General features: G+C 51.2%; 1 protein-coding gene across 1 annotated transcript in view; it reads left to right on the top strand.

Annotated features, from left to right (window-relative positions):
- The window catches only part of JAKMIP1 (janus kinase and microtubule interacting protein 1), a 114,739-nt gene that overhangs the window by 67,119 nt on the left and 35,965 nt on the right, over positions 1-11,655 (top strand). The window contains exon 8 of the mRNA XM_023737994.1: positions 1,345-1,404. Within this exon, the coding sequence (XP_023593762.1) occupies positions 1,345-1,404 (60 nt within the window). The remainder of the gene's footprint in view (positions 1-1,344; positions 1,405-11,655) is intronic.

The raw sequence follows: 11,655 nt of genomic DNA, 5'->3' as shown, positions 1-11,655 counted from the left end.
TCCATCTTTCATCCTTCCATCCATGCATCCATCCACCCAACCATTGTCTGTTCATCCATCCATCCATCCTTCATCCTTCCATCCATCCATCCATCCATCCACCCAACCATTGCCTGTTCATCCATCCATCCTTCATCCTTCCATCCATCCATCCATCTATCCACCCAACCGTTGTCTGTTCATCCATTCTTCCATCCGTCCTTCATCTTCCATCCATGCATCCATCCACCCAACAATTTTCTGTTCATCCATCCATCCATCCTTCATCCTTCCATCCATCCATCCATCTACCCAACCATTGTCTGTTCATCCATCCATCCTTCATCCTTCCATCCATCCACCAATCTATCCACCCAACCATTGTCTGTCATCCATTCTTCCATCCATCCTTCATCCTTCCATCCATCCATCTATCCACCCAACCATTATTCATCCATCCATCCATCCTTCATCCTTCCATCCATCCATCCATCTATCCACCCAACCATTGTCTGTTCATCCATTCTTCCATCCATCCTTCGCTCTCTCCCTCCCTCCCTGTCTTCCTCTTTTCCTCCATCCATCCATCTATACCTCATTACACAAAATCCTGGATGCAACTTAGGCTGAAAACACATTAATAAAATGATGATAAAATAGAAAGAGGAATAATAAACCTAATAAAGACTAAGAAAAATCAAGACAACAGTATTAGTCCAGACCAGGAAGAACAAATGAGAGGACCATAGGGCTGAAGCCGTGCACCAGATTTGGCTCTGGGTTTCCTGGCAGCCAAGGGTAAATGTGATTAGAAAGGAGAGAATGTACTGGTTTCATCTGGGGCAAAATTTTCCTGCGGGTGCTATTTCTACAGGAATAGCCACTAGGCACCCACAGGCTCTTCTTTCTTCCTTACGGTAACACTAAAGGGCAGGTTCTGGAGCAAAGGTTGAAGCTAAGAGTCAGAGAAAGAGGAGGGGGGTCCCTGGCCAGGAGGCCTTGGGATGTTCACTGACTGTCTGACCAGAGTGCACTGGCCAGGAGGTGCTGGGAACAGTCACTGACTGTCTGACCCAGAGCCATGCTTTCCCACCTCTGCAGCCGAGCAGCCTCTCTGCCCCCTCAATGATTTAAAGTCCCTGGCCCCAGAGCAGACAGTCTCGAGTGTTGTGGGACTGGCAAGTCTTGGTGTTTTCTCTGGTCAGGCCCTGGTTCGGTTGAAGCAGCACTGGATTCCTGAGAAGAAGCCATTCTTGGGCACCCACCTGTCATCTGGACGGAGCCGTCCGGGCCCTTTAGAGTGAGCTGTGGTGGGCTGGTAGCTGCTAGGCTGGCTGAAGTGCTGACAGTTGTGTTTCCTTCCAGGAGCGAGAACGGCTGCTGCGCTCCAAGAGACAACGCGGGAAGAACCTGAAGCCGCCCAAGGTGAGCCTGGGGGGCAGGTCTGGCCCTGGGCTGTGGCGGGGGTCACTGGTTCAGACAGAGGCCCTCGAGGCGAAACGCACAGCCTGGAGTGTGTGACCGTGAAATTTTGCTGTCGTTGCTCTCAGAGCAGTACAGTCAGGCCAGCTCTTTGACCCCATGGTGGTAAGGAATTCGCGGGAAACCTGCTGGGGAGTCTGTATTAGGCCTCACGGTGTCACCCAGAGTTAAAAACATGACCGCTTAGACCTCGGGAAGCGTTAGAAGGACACTCGGGCTTGGCTTAATATTGATCACATCGTATTCTGAGGAACCTGCAGTGTTGGTGTAAAAATGGCGTGGGGGCAGTGTCTGACCTTCTCTAACTTCACGAGGAGGAAGGAGAACCAAGATCAGCAACCCCAGGCTGAGTCCTGTGAGGCAGAGGTCAGACATGCCTCCTCTCTCCACCATCTTTACCAATTCTGACATCAACCGTCCCTCCCATGGCACACTCTACTTCTCTGCTGGGTTTGGTAATTCTCTGCAATGGCCACACAGAACTCACAGACCATACTCAGGATTATGGGGTTTATTAGGGAAGTAACAGGTTACAGCTCAGGTTCAGGAACACTCAGGATACAGTTCTTCCATGAGGACAACCTCTTCTCAGCTGTGCCCACAGGCGTGCCTCTCTCTGGCCCTTGGCCTCTGCCCCACTCAGGCAAGTGTTACAAAGTTCTTTTGGCTCTGCTGATAAGTACCCTGAGGCACCCCACTCTGCCAGTAAGCCTCAGCCCAAAGGCGCTCAGCTGTAGCTCCGTGGGTCAGCAAACTTAGCTCCACTAAGTGCCTGGAGGCACCCTACTCCTCCAGCAAGTCTCCTGCCTGGAAGCATTTAGCTCTCGTGTTTCGTGGGCCGGGAAGCCCACTGCGCCGTCTCCTGCCGGTCTCCTGGTTCTGCTGCCGTTTCTCTGCCGCTGCTTCTCACTGTCTTCAGTGTTACAGCTTGCTGCCTCTCTCCCTCCCTCTCTGTCTCTTGGTCTCCTGGTTCTAGGAGCTTCTCAGCACAGGGGTCCCGAGTCCAAAAGATGTGTTGCATTCCTGGCTCTTCTTCCTTGGTGGTGGTGAGACGCTCCTTCTGTTCCGGAATTGGTTCTCTTTTTAAGCCTAGCAGATGGCAAAACTAACCAATCCCCTTGGTGGGACACAATCACCCTATTTGCACAGTCCCACCCAATCACTTGGTTGGGAATTGCAAGACCATGGCGAGAAAGGCCACATGAAAGTGATCCATCGTACCCCAGGCCACCCCCGGGCTTTTCTAGCCATGGTTCTTTCATACTTGGAGGATAACTCCCCCTCCCAATCATTTTACCAGTCCACAAGAGTCCTTAAGAATTAGTCCTTCAATAGGGCAGAGTCCTCAGGGTGAGGTGACTCAGGTACCAGCCATTCGGGTCTGCTGCAGGCGTCCATCTGATCTGGTCAGGTTCTCCAGAAGTCATCTTGGCTTCACTGTTCCTGGTGTCTGATAAAATTTAACTAAGAGAACATTATGTCCTTCCTCTGAGCCTCAGCATAGCGATACCTTTAAGGGACTTTAGGTTCAGCCACTGTACTCCAGTCTAGCAGTCCTTCCCCCTTAGTCTAGTTTTTCACACTTACAGCTTCTACAATTAGTTTTACAATCAGAATTAACCCTGTTAACACTCACCACTCAAACAGCTGAATCACATAACCCTATCACCATCTCCGCCCACCGTCTCTTCTCCAGACACATCAGGAAAAGAGGAAACTACTTCAGTGGGGATCCTCCCTTATTCTTCTTATTTTGAGTTTGAGCACACCCATGAAAGTGTGCAAGCCGGCCACTCATGCTTTCATCTCCCCCCATTTTGTTGTTGTTAGGTGCCGTCGAGTTGGTTCCGACTCATAGTGACCCCGTGTACAACAGGATGAAACACTGCCGGGTCCTGCGCCATCCTCACAATCCTTGTTATTCTTGAGCCCATTGTTGCAGCCACTGTGTCAGTCCATCTCGTTGCCCATCTTCCTCTTTTTCATTGATCCTCTACTTTACCAAGCATGATGTCCTTCTCCAGGGATTGGACCCTCCTGATAACATGTCCAAAGTACGTGAGACATAGTCTCCCCATCCTTGCTTCTAAGGAGCATTCTGGTGTACTTCTTCCAAGACAGATTCGTTCATTCTTCTATCAGTCCATGGTATAGTCAATATTCTTCGCCAACACCACAATTCAAAGGCATCACTTCTTCTTTGGTTGTCTTTATTCATTATCTAGCTTTCACATGCGTATGAGGCAATTGAAGACACCATAGCTTGGGTCTTCAAGGTGACATGTTTGCTTTTCAACACTTTAAAAAGATCTTTTGCAGCAGATTTGCCCAATGCAATGCTTCGTTAGATTTCTTGACTGCTGCTTCCATGGGTGTTGATTGTGGATTCGAGTAAAATGAAATCCTTGACAACTTCAGTCTTTTCTCTGTTTATCATAGCGTTGCTTATTGGTCTAGTGAGGATTTTTGTTTCTTTATGTTGAGGTGTAATCCATACTGAAGGCTGTGGTCTTCGGTCTTCATCAGTAAGTACTTCAAGTCCTCTTCACTTTCAGCAAGCAAGGTCGTGTCATCTGCATAATGCAGGTTGTTAGTGAGTCTTCCTCCAATCCTGATGCCCCGTTCTTCTTCATATAGTCCAACTTCTCGGATTATTTGCTCAGCATACAGATTGCATAGGTATGGTGAAAGGATACAACCCTGACGCACACCTTTCCTGACTTTAAACCATGTGCTATCCCCTTGTTTTGTTTGAACGACTGCCTCTTGATCTATATACAGGTTCCTCATGAGCACAATTAAGTGTTCTGGAATTCCCATTCTTCACAATGTTATCTGTAATTTGTTATGATCCACACAGTCTAATGCCTTTGCATAGTCAATAAAACACAGGTAAACATCCTTCTGGTATTCTCTGCTTTCAGCCAGGATCCATCTGACATCAGCAGTGATATCCCTGGTTCCATGTCCTCTTCTGAATCCGGCCTGAATTTCCAGCATTTCCCTGTCAATATACTGCTGTAGCCGTTTTTGAATGCTCTTCAGCAAAATTTTACTTGTGTGTGATATTAATGGTATTGTTTGATTATTTCTGCATTCGGTTGGATCACCTTTCTTGGGAGTAGGTGTCTGTCAGTTTGTCATGCTGTGGGGGCTTGCATGTTGCTGTGATGCTGGAAGCTATGCCACTGGTATTCAAATGCTAGCAAGGTCACCCATGGCGGACAGGTTTCAGCTAAGCTTCCAGACTAAGCCAGACTAGGAAGAAGGTCCCGGCAGTCTACTTCTGAAAAGAATTAGCCAGTGAAAACCTTACGAATAGCAGTGAAATATTGTCTGATATAGTGCTGGAAGATGAACCCCTCAGGTGGGAAGGCACTCAAAATATGACTAGAGAAGAGCTGCCTCCAAGTAGAGTCGACCTTAATGATGTGGATGGAGTCAAGCTTTCAGGACCTTCATTTACTGATGTGGTATGACTCAAAATGAGAAGAAACAACTGCAAACATCCATTAATAATTGGAACGTGGAATATACGAAGTATGAATTTAGGAAAATTGGAAATCGTCAGCTATGAAATGGAACACATAAACATCGATATCCTAGGCATTAGTGAGCTGAAGTGGTCCGCCCATTTTAGATAGCCAAGTTCTAAACTGCCCATCCCTATCAAACCAGTACTCTGAGGAGACAGCCTGCATCGTGAAGAATCTCCTGTTCTGGTGGGACTCTGAGCATCTGCAGCCACAAGCAAAGTCCAGTCCAGAGCAAGCCATCAAACAGCAGCAATCTACTCCAGCTCACGGCGTCAAACATCTTTCTCTTCATTCGGTCAGGTTCTGGTCAGCTCATCCCTAGCCATCCAAGCTAGGTCACGAAGGGTAGCAACCTCAAGCACAAGAGTTCACACACACTTCCCCACACTTCAGACAGCCTGTTCTCTCTCTCTCATCCCTAGCCCCTTGCTGGAAATTCAAAAAGCAAAATAGTCACTTTTTTTTCTGCAGGTCCTTCCTTCAGATGCAAATCTTCTGTTCTCGCAGCACTTTTAGATGGTTCTGCATGTCTTTTCAGAAGCAAATTTCCTGACCCCCAAAGGGTTCAGGTGGGCCCCAAAGGGTCCATGTGGGGTTCATGTGACCTAAGACCCCCCACTCCATACACAGGGCTACGGCATTCAAACAGCCTGTGTTTCTTCAGCCAAATCCTGCCTAGTTCCCTTTTTAGCATATCCAATCAAGTATTGGCTGAAGGTGGAGTTACATGCTCTCTGTAATCGATAATACCCAATATTCATTTCTGTCATACATTTAGGTTTGTTTTACAATGCTCGGTAGGAGAAACATTCACTATCCATAAAACCCATTGCCGTCGATTCTAACTCACAGTGACCCTATAGGACAGAGTAGAACTGCCCCATAGGGTTTCCGAGGGGCAGCTGGTGGATTCAAACTGCCGACCTTTTGGTTAGCAGCCGAATGGTTAACCACTGCACCGCCGTGGCTCCGCAATATCCACAGTACGTTGAAATAAACACAAACGCTTTTTAAATGTTCCAGTTTCATCCTTTCTTCTCCACCCCTTGACTATCTTCACATTCATATGCATATGGCCTTGGGCCTCTGGCTGGGTGGAACCAGAAGACCCTGGCCCCCTATCAGTCATCCAATTTAACCGGCCTGGCCCTTGCCCTGAGCCGCTCCAGATCCCGCTTCTCTCCCCGCAGCTGCAGGATAGCTTTCCTTTCAGCCGTTACAGGGAACGGCAACAAAACGGGGTGGGGCAGGACCAGGCCGCGTTTTCGTCTGTTGTGCATGGGGTCGCCACGAGCGGGGGGCCAACCCAATGGTAGCTCACAATGGCTGATTTTTGGAAATCTATCAGCAGGCCTTTCTTCCTAGTCTCTCTTAGTCTGGAAGCTCCACTGAAATCTGTTCAGCATCATAGCAACACGGAAGCCTCCATGGACAGGGGGGTGGTGGCTGTGCATGAGGTGCACTGGCCGGGAATCGAACCCGAGTCTCCCACGTGGAAGGCAAGTGTTCTACCACGGAGCCACCACTGCCTCGTAGGCCCTGAGATGAGAAGCTCAGAAATGGAAAGTGGTTCAGGCAGAGCTTGTTTATTTTTAAATACATATAATCTTTATGAAAGTGATCTGACCGCACGATAGAACACCTGGGAGTTAAAAAGAGGTCACTGGCTGTGACCCCTCCTCAGTGTGGTGGGTGCAGGCATTGTAATGCATCCCCCCGCTGCTGTTCTGTGGGATCTTTTATACCACGACCTAACTGCAGAGCGCTGGTCTTCTATGTGACGTCACGCGGTCAGCATTCATCCAGGCGGTGGAGCTGCCACCATAAATACAACGTGCCGAGTAGACTGCCCACAGGTCAGCGACCACTGTGCCGGCGTGAGGGCGAGTGAAGCTGCAGGACGTTTGTGCTCGCGGAGGCCGCTTTCCCGGCCGGTTCTGTTGTGTTCCCGGGTGTTGAACATTGCATTAAGCGGCTGTGTAGTTGCCCTTTCGCCCATCATTCAACTTTCTGCCTCTGAGAATCACCACTGTGTGAGCTTTTGTTCAGAAAGCTGCGTCCAGAGTCTGGACCGTTTGGCGGATAGACGGTGTGTGGGAACGTGTTCTGAGGGTGAGGCTCTGAGCAGGGAACGGTCGCCCCCCTGTGTTTCCCGGAGGGTGAGGCTCTGAGCAGGGAACGGTCGCCCCCCTGTGTTTTCCGGAAGAGTTGCATCGCCTCACACGAGCACAGCTTCCACCAGGGACCCGTGTTTGAGAAGCAGAAATCTAGAGGGCATGCCGTTTGCCCCTTTACGACGTGCTGTGGCGTCACACCGCCCGCAAAGCCTCCGGGTGGGGCTTTCTGGAAAGGCGTCGTTGAGCCCTGACTGTGTTTTCCAAGCCTCAGTCAGAATGCTCGGAATCAGAAAGATTTCCTTTCTCTCTCCTCCTGGTTTCAGAATGTGTTCATGGGAAGAAGAACCTTCCAGAGACGGGGAATTAACCGTGATGGTTACACTTCCATTTTCAGAAGGCTCCATGAGGGCTCGCTGTGTGTCCTGCTGCCACGTGTGCTCACTGCTGGGGTCGGGCAGCAGGTGCCCACAGGTATTTAATGAGTGAGCTGTCTTTCCTGGAAAAAGTCATTTTCTTGACACTGGATTGTCCCAGAAGAATGGGATGTGGCACCACTTTAACTAAAACCTCAGCCTCGTTTGTACTGTCCTGGCATCTGGGAGCATTGCAGGTTGCTAGGCAACGGGAGGAGGCTGGAGCTGGCCCCAAGTGGAAACTGAGCTAGGCTCTCAATTCCGCTACCCTCCGCGTGGCCCGTTTCTCCGCAGGCTCCCCCGTGTGGTGGCCCAGGCGCTTTACAGGCTTGGTTCACATCATACCTGCTGGGGAACCACTGTAGTGAGAGGGTGTCTCTCCTTCTCAGCAAAGTCCCTGAGCCGATGTGTCTGGGCCCACCCTGAACCAGTCCCCTCCCGGGCCAAGTGGCGCCTCATTTGGAAGCATGACTTCAAACCCTAGTCAGCACTGAATGGAATAGCATGCTCCTATTCACAGCTGATAGCACGGAGGCCCGATTCTTCAGGCACTATACATGTATATATTTATATATATTGACTTGACTCAATATATTTCTTTTTTATGAGTTGTCCTTTACCTTTTAATGTTGTTTTGGTATCTATTAAAGTCCAGAAGTTTTGCTTTGTGTGGTAAAATCCGTGCACTTGTTCCCACATCGGGGTTCTTGCTGGAGCTATGATGCACAGAGAAGCTTCTCCACCCCAGCATAGGGGGTCTCTTGTAGATGCCCCGTGTGGGGTGGGGTGGGACTGTCGGTTTTCCATGCAATAGTGGTTTGTTTTGGTTGGCATAAATGGTCAAATGCTGATGACATGGTTGCAGAAGAACCAGTGGTTTGGTGAGTCAGGGGCCTGCAGGTGGTTTGGGTGTTCGGGGATGAGCAGAGATAGTCCCCACCACAACGGGGGAGGCACCTCCTGTTTTGGGCGCCAGTCCTGCAGGAGGAGGCCCGTGCTGAGTCACTGTTGCTAGTGCCACTCCTGGGGACCCAGGCCTGGGGGACGGCATTGACAACAGGTGTTGGGCTCACGAAGGCTCGGGACTAGGAGGAACGTCCCCCAAGGATAACCTGGCTCACAAGCCACCCTTGGTGACAGCGTGCCCAGCCTGGCGCTGGGAACGGCTCCTCTCTCCGTGGCTGGCGTTGCCATGGCCAGGACCTGCCTGAGCCGGCACCCTCTCAATGAAGAGGCGGCATCACCGTCCCCGAGGGCATCCCCTTCCTGCCACCAGCCGGGCCCACTGTCTCTGAGCTTCCACGATCTGTCTGCTGTGGAGCCCAGAGCGTGGCACACAGGGGCGTGCCCGGCACACACAGGCCAGCCCGGCACACATAGGTGTGCCCGGCACACACAGGCGTTTGTGGCACACACAGGCCAGCGCGGCACAGAGGCGTGCCCGGCACACACAGGCGTGGCCGGCACACCAGGTGCTCGATGGAGTACCTCCTGTTTGTGCTGTACTTCTCCTTCTTCCTCTGCCTCTGTGCCCTCGTATGTCTGTACTTCTCTGGCTGCCAAGAGATGACCTACAAGCATGAAGGTTAGTGGCTGCGGGGCGGGGGGTGGAGGGTGCAGGAAGATCAGTTCGGTGGCTGGGAAGCTCCTTCTGTCACTGGTGATTCCGCTGGAAACGGTCCCTGGGCAAGGAGAGGGCCCAGAGAGGCTGGGCTTACCGATGGTGTTCGTTCTGGGACATCACCTGTTTCCTCTTTGCCCCGTTTGATCTGCTGAGAATGAGCACAGCTGATATTCGAAGTGTAAATGAAGGATAAATGTTTATTTTTAATCGTTTTTAGCAAAGCTGCATTTATGAAGAAAAGGGTTGGTTTGTAAAAAGGAGCCAGCAGAGCGAGACCTTGGCTGTAAAGAAATGGGTGTTGAGGGAGCCCTTTCTATGGGGCGCGCTCGTGGGGAGCACGCTGGGGAATTGATGCTCAAAAATATGTTCTCTTCAGGACTACCCAGGGACTTTGGAACCACTTAGATTCAGAAAACGTTATGATTTTCTTCATACTTGCTGTTTTTTAAGCCGCTCTCTGTGCCAGGTGTGAGTGGGAGCGTCGTTTTCTAGGCGGTTCTTCCCCGGAGCCTCATCAGCAGATGGTGAGCTATTTCACATGCTTCGAAAATGCAGCGTTTAAGGCAGGCGCTGTCTTCTAAGAAGACAGCCTCCACGTTTCCACTTTAAACATTGAAATGTCTTTTTAAAATGCACTTTATCTTCTAGAGCAGTTTTAGATTTACAGAAAAATTAAGCAGAACATACGGAATTCCCATATACCTCCTCCCCTGTGCACACTATTCCCCTGTTATTAACCTGGTGCGCTCCTGTGGTATATCTGTAACAGTGGATGAACCAGTACTGATACGTTGTTATTAACTAAAGTCCACAGTTTACATTAGGGTCACGTGCTCTACAGTCCTATGTAAAATGTCTTTTTCTATTTTATTTTTATTAATAAGGGCATAAATATTCGTAGTACATTTCAGCTTCCCATATAACCTAGTCACGTGAACACCAACTATCCCTTAGAAGAAACAAACTAACCCAGATGCCAAATGTTATTAAAGATAATATTTGGGAAGATACTGCGTGTCATCACGGACCCGCCCCCACTGTTGCCACGGTATTAGTGCCTGAAGCGCCTTCTGTTTACTTCCCTCTCTCCCTAGGGCCTGGTTCTTCGGAGCCACTGTCCCTGGGGCTGCGTTACCTGTCGGGGCTCCCCTGGTTCCGGGTTAGGTTGTTTACAACACAGCTGGACTTTAAATGTCTGCATTAACTGCGGTTAATGCCAGTATTAGGGCTCAGTAATGAGTACTTAACGAGCAGCCCCGCAGATCTCAAAGGACGGGTCATCCGGGTGATCGGGCCCTGAGGCATTGGCCCGGGACGGTTCATGTGGTCTCAGCTCGGGGCTCAGTGACGCTTCCCGGGGCCTCGCAGTGTGTGGGAGCTGGGACCTTGCAGCCAAGTGGGCCAACCGGCCAGCATAGGGACGGGGCAACGCAGGGACAACTGCGTGTGCCTGTGCTGCAGGCGCTTCAGGCCTGGGCGCCCTCGCCACTGCCGCAACGTCACCATCCCTGCTCTGAGGGTGTTTGGCTCCTGGACTCAGCTGGGGCTCCTCGTTTGGACAGAGATAGCAGAAAGCCCGTTGCCGTGGTGTTGACTCTGACTCCTGATGGTTTCCTGTGTGTCAGAGTAGAACTGCTCCGTAGGGCTTTTGGGAAGTAGATAGCCAGACCTTTCTTCCACTGTGCCTCTGGGTGGACTTGAACTGCCAACCTTGTGGTTAGTAGTCGAGTATGAACCATTTGCACCACCAGGGACTTTGAAATCCCCGGAGCCTGATCGGTCCCCATGCTCCTTCCTGTTAGACCCCTGGGGCGAGTAAGCGGGGGGCCACCCAGCAGGTGTCAGATGAACAAGAATGACGTCCTGTGCGAATCTGAGCTACTTGTGGATTGACGGTTAGTTTGGCTTTGAGCCCACTGACAGAATGCTTGCTTGCCATACTGGTTTAACAGCCACCATTTCTGCAGGGCCTCCGCTGTGCCCGGGTCCGGGCTGCCGTGTGAACAGAGGCGCCATCCCTGCCCTCCTGCAGCTGGCATGGGGTGGGGGGGTGGCAGGAAGTACACACACGAAGACGTGCCTGCATCAGATGTGGGGGAGAGCCCCAAGGAACGGAGAGGACGGAGGGCTGAGTGCTTTAGACGTGGTGCTCGCGAGGCCTGTTTGATAAGGCGCATTTGTGCAAAGACCCCAAAGAGAAGGGGGGCCACGTGCTAGGGGGCCGTGTGACACGCAAAGGCCCTGCCACAGCGAGTGCTCCGTGTGTGAAGTGCAGGTACATGCAACTTGCACGTGTGTTCGAGGTGCAAGTGTGTGTGAGGCACAGGTGCGTGCGAGGTGTGGGTGTGTGCTGGGTGCAGGCGCGTGCGTGGTGGGGGCGTGTGCTAGGTGTGGGTGTGTGTGGGGTGCAGGCGTGTGCTAGGTGTGGGTGTGTGTGGGGTGCAGGCACGTGCGAGGTGTGGGTGTGTGCGGGGTGCAGGCGCGTGCGAGGTGTGGGTGTGTGC

Source organism: Trichechus manatus, unplaced genomic scaffold (assembly GCF_000243295.1).
Source record: "Trichechus manatus latirostris isolate Lorelei unplaced genomic scaffold, TriManLat1.0 scaffold00111, whole genome shotgun sequence".
NCBI lineage: Eukaryota > Metazoa > Chordata > Mammalia > Sirenia > Trichechidae > Trichechus > Trichechus manatus.
The sequence above is the reverse complement of the archived record's forward strand: the minus strand, read 5'-3'. Positions and strand labels throughout refer to the sequence as shown.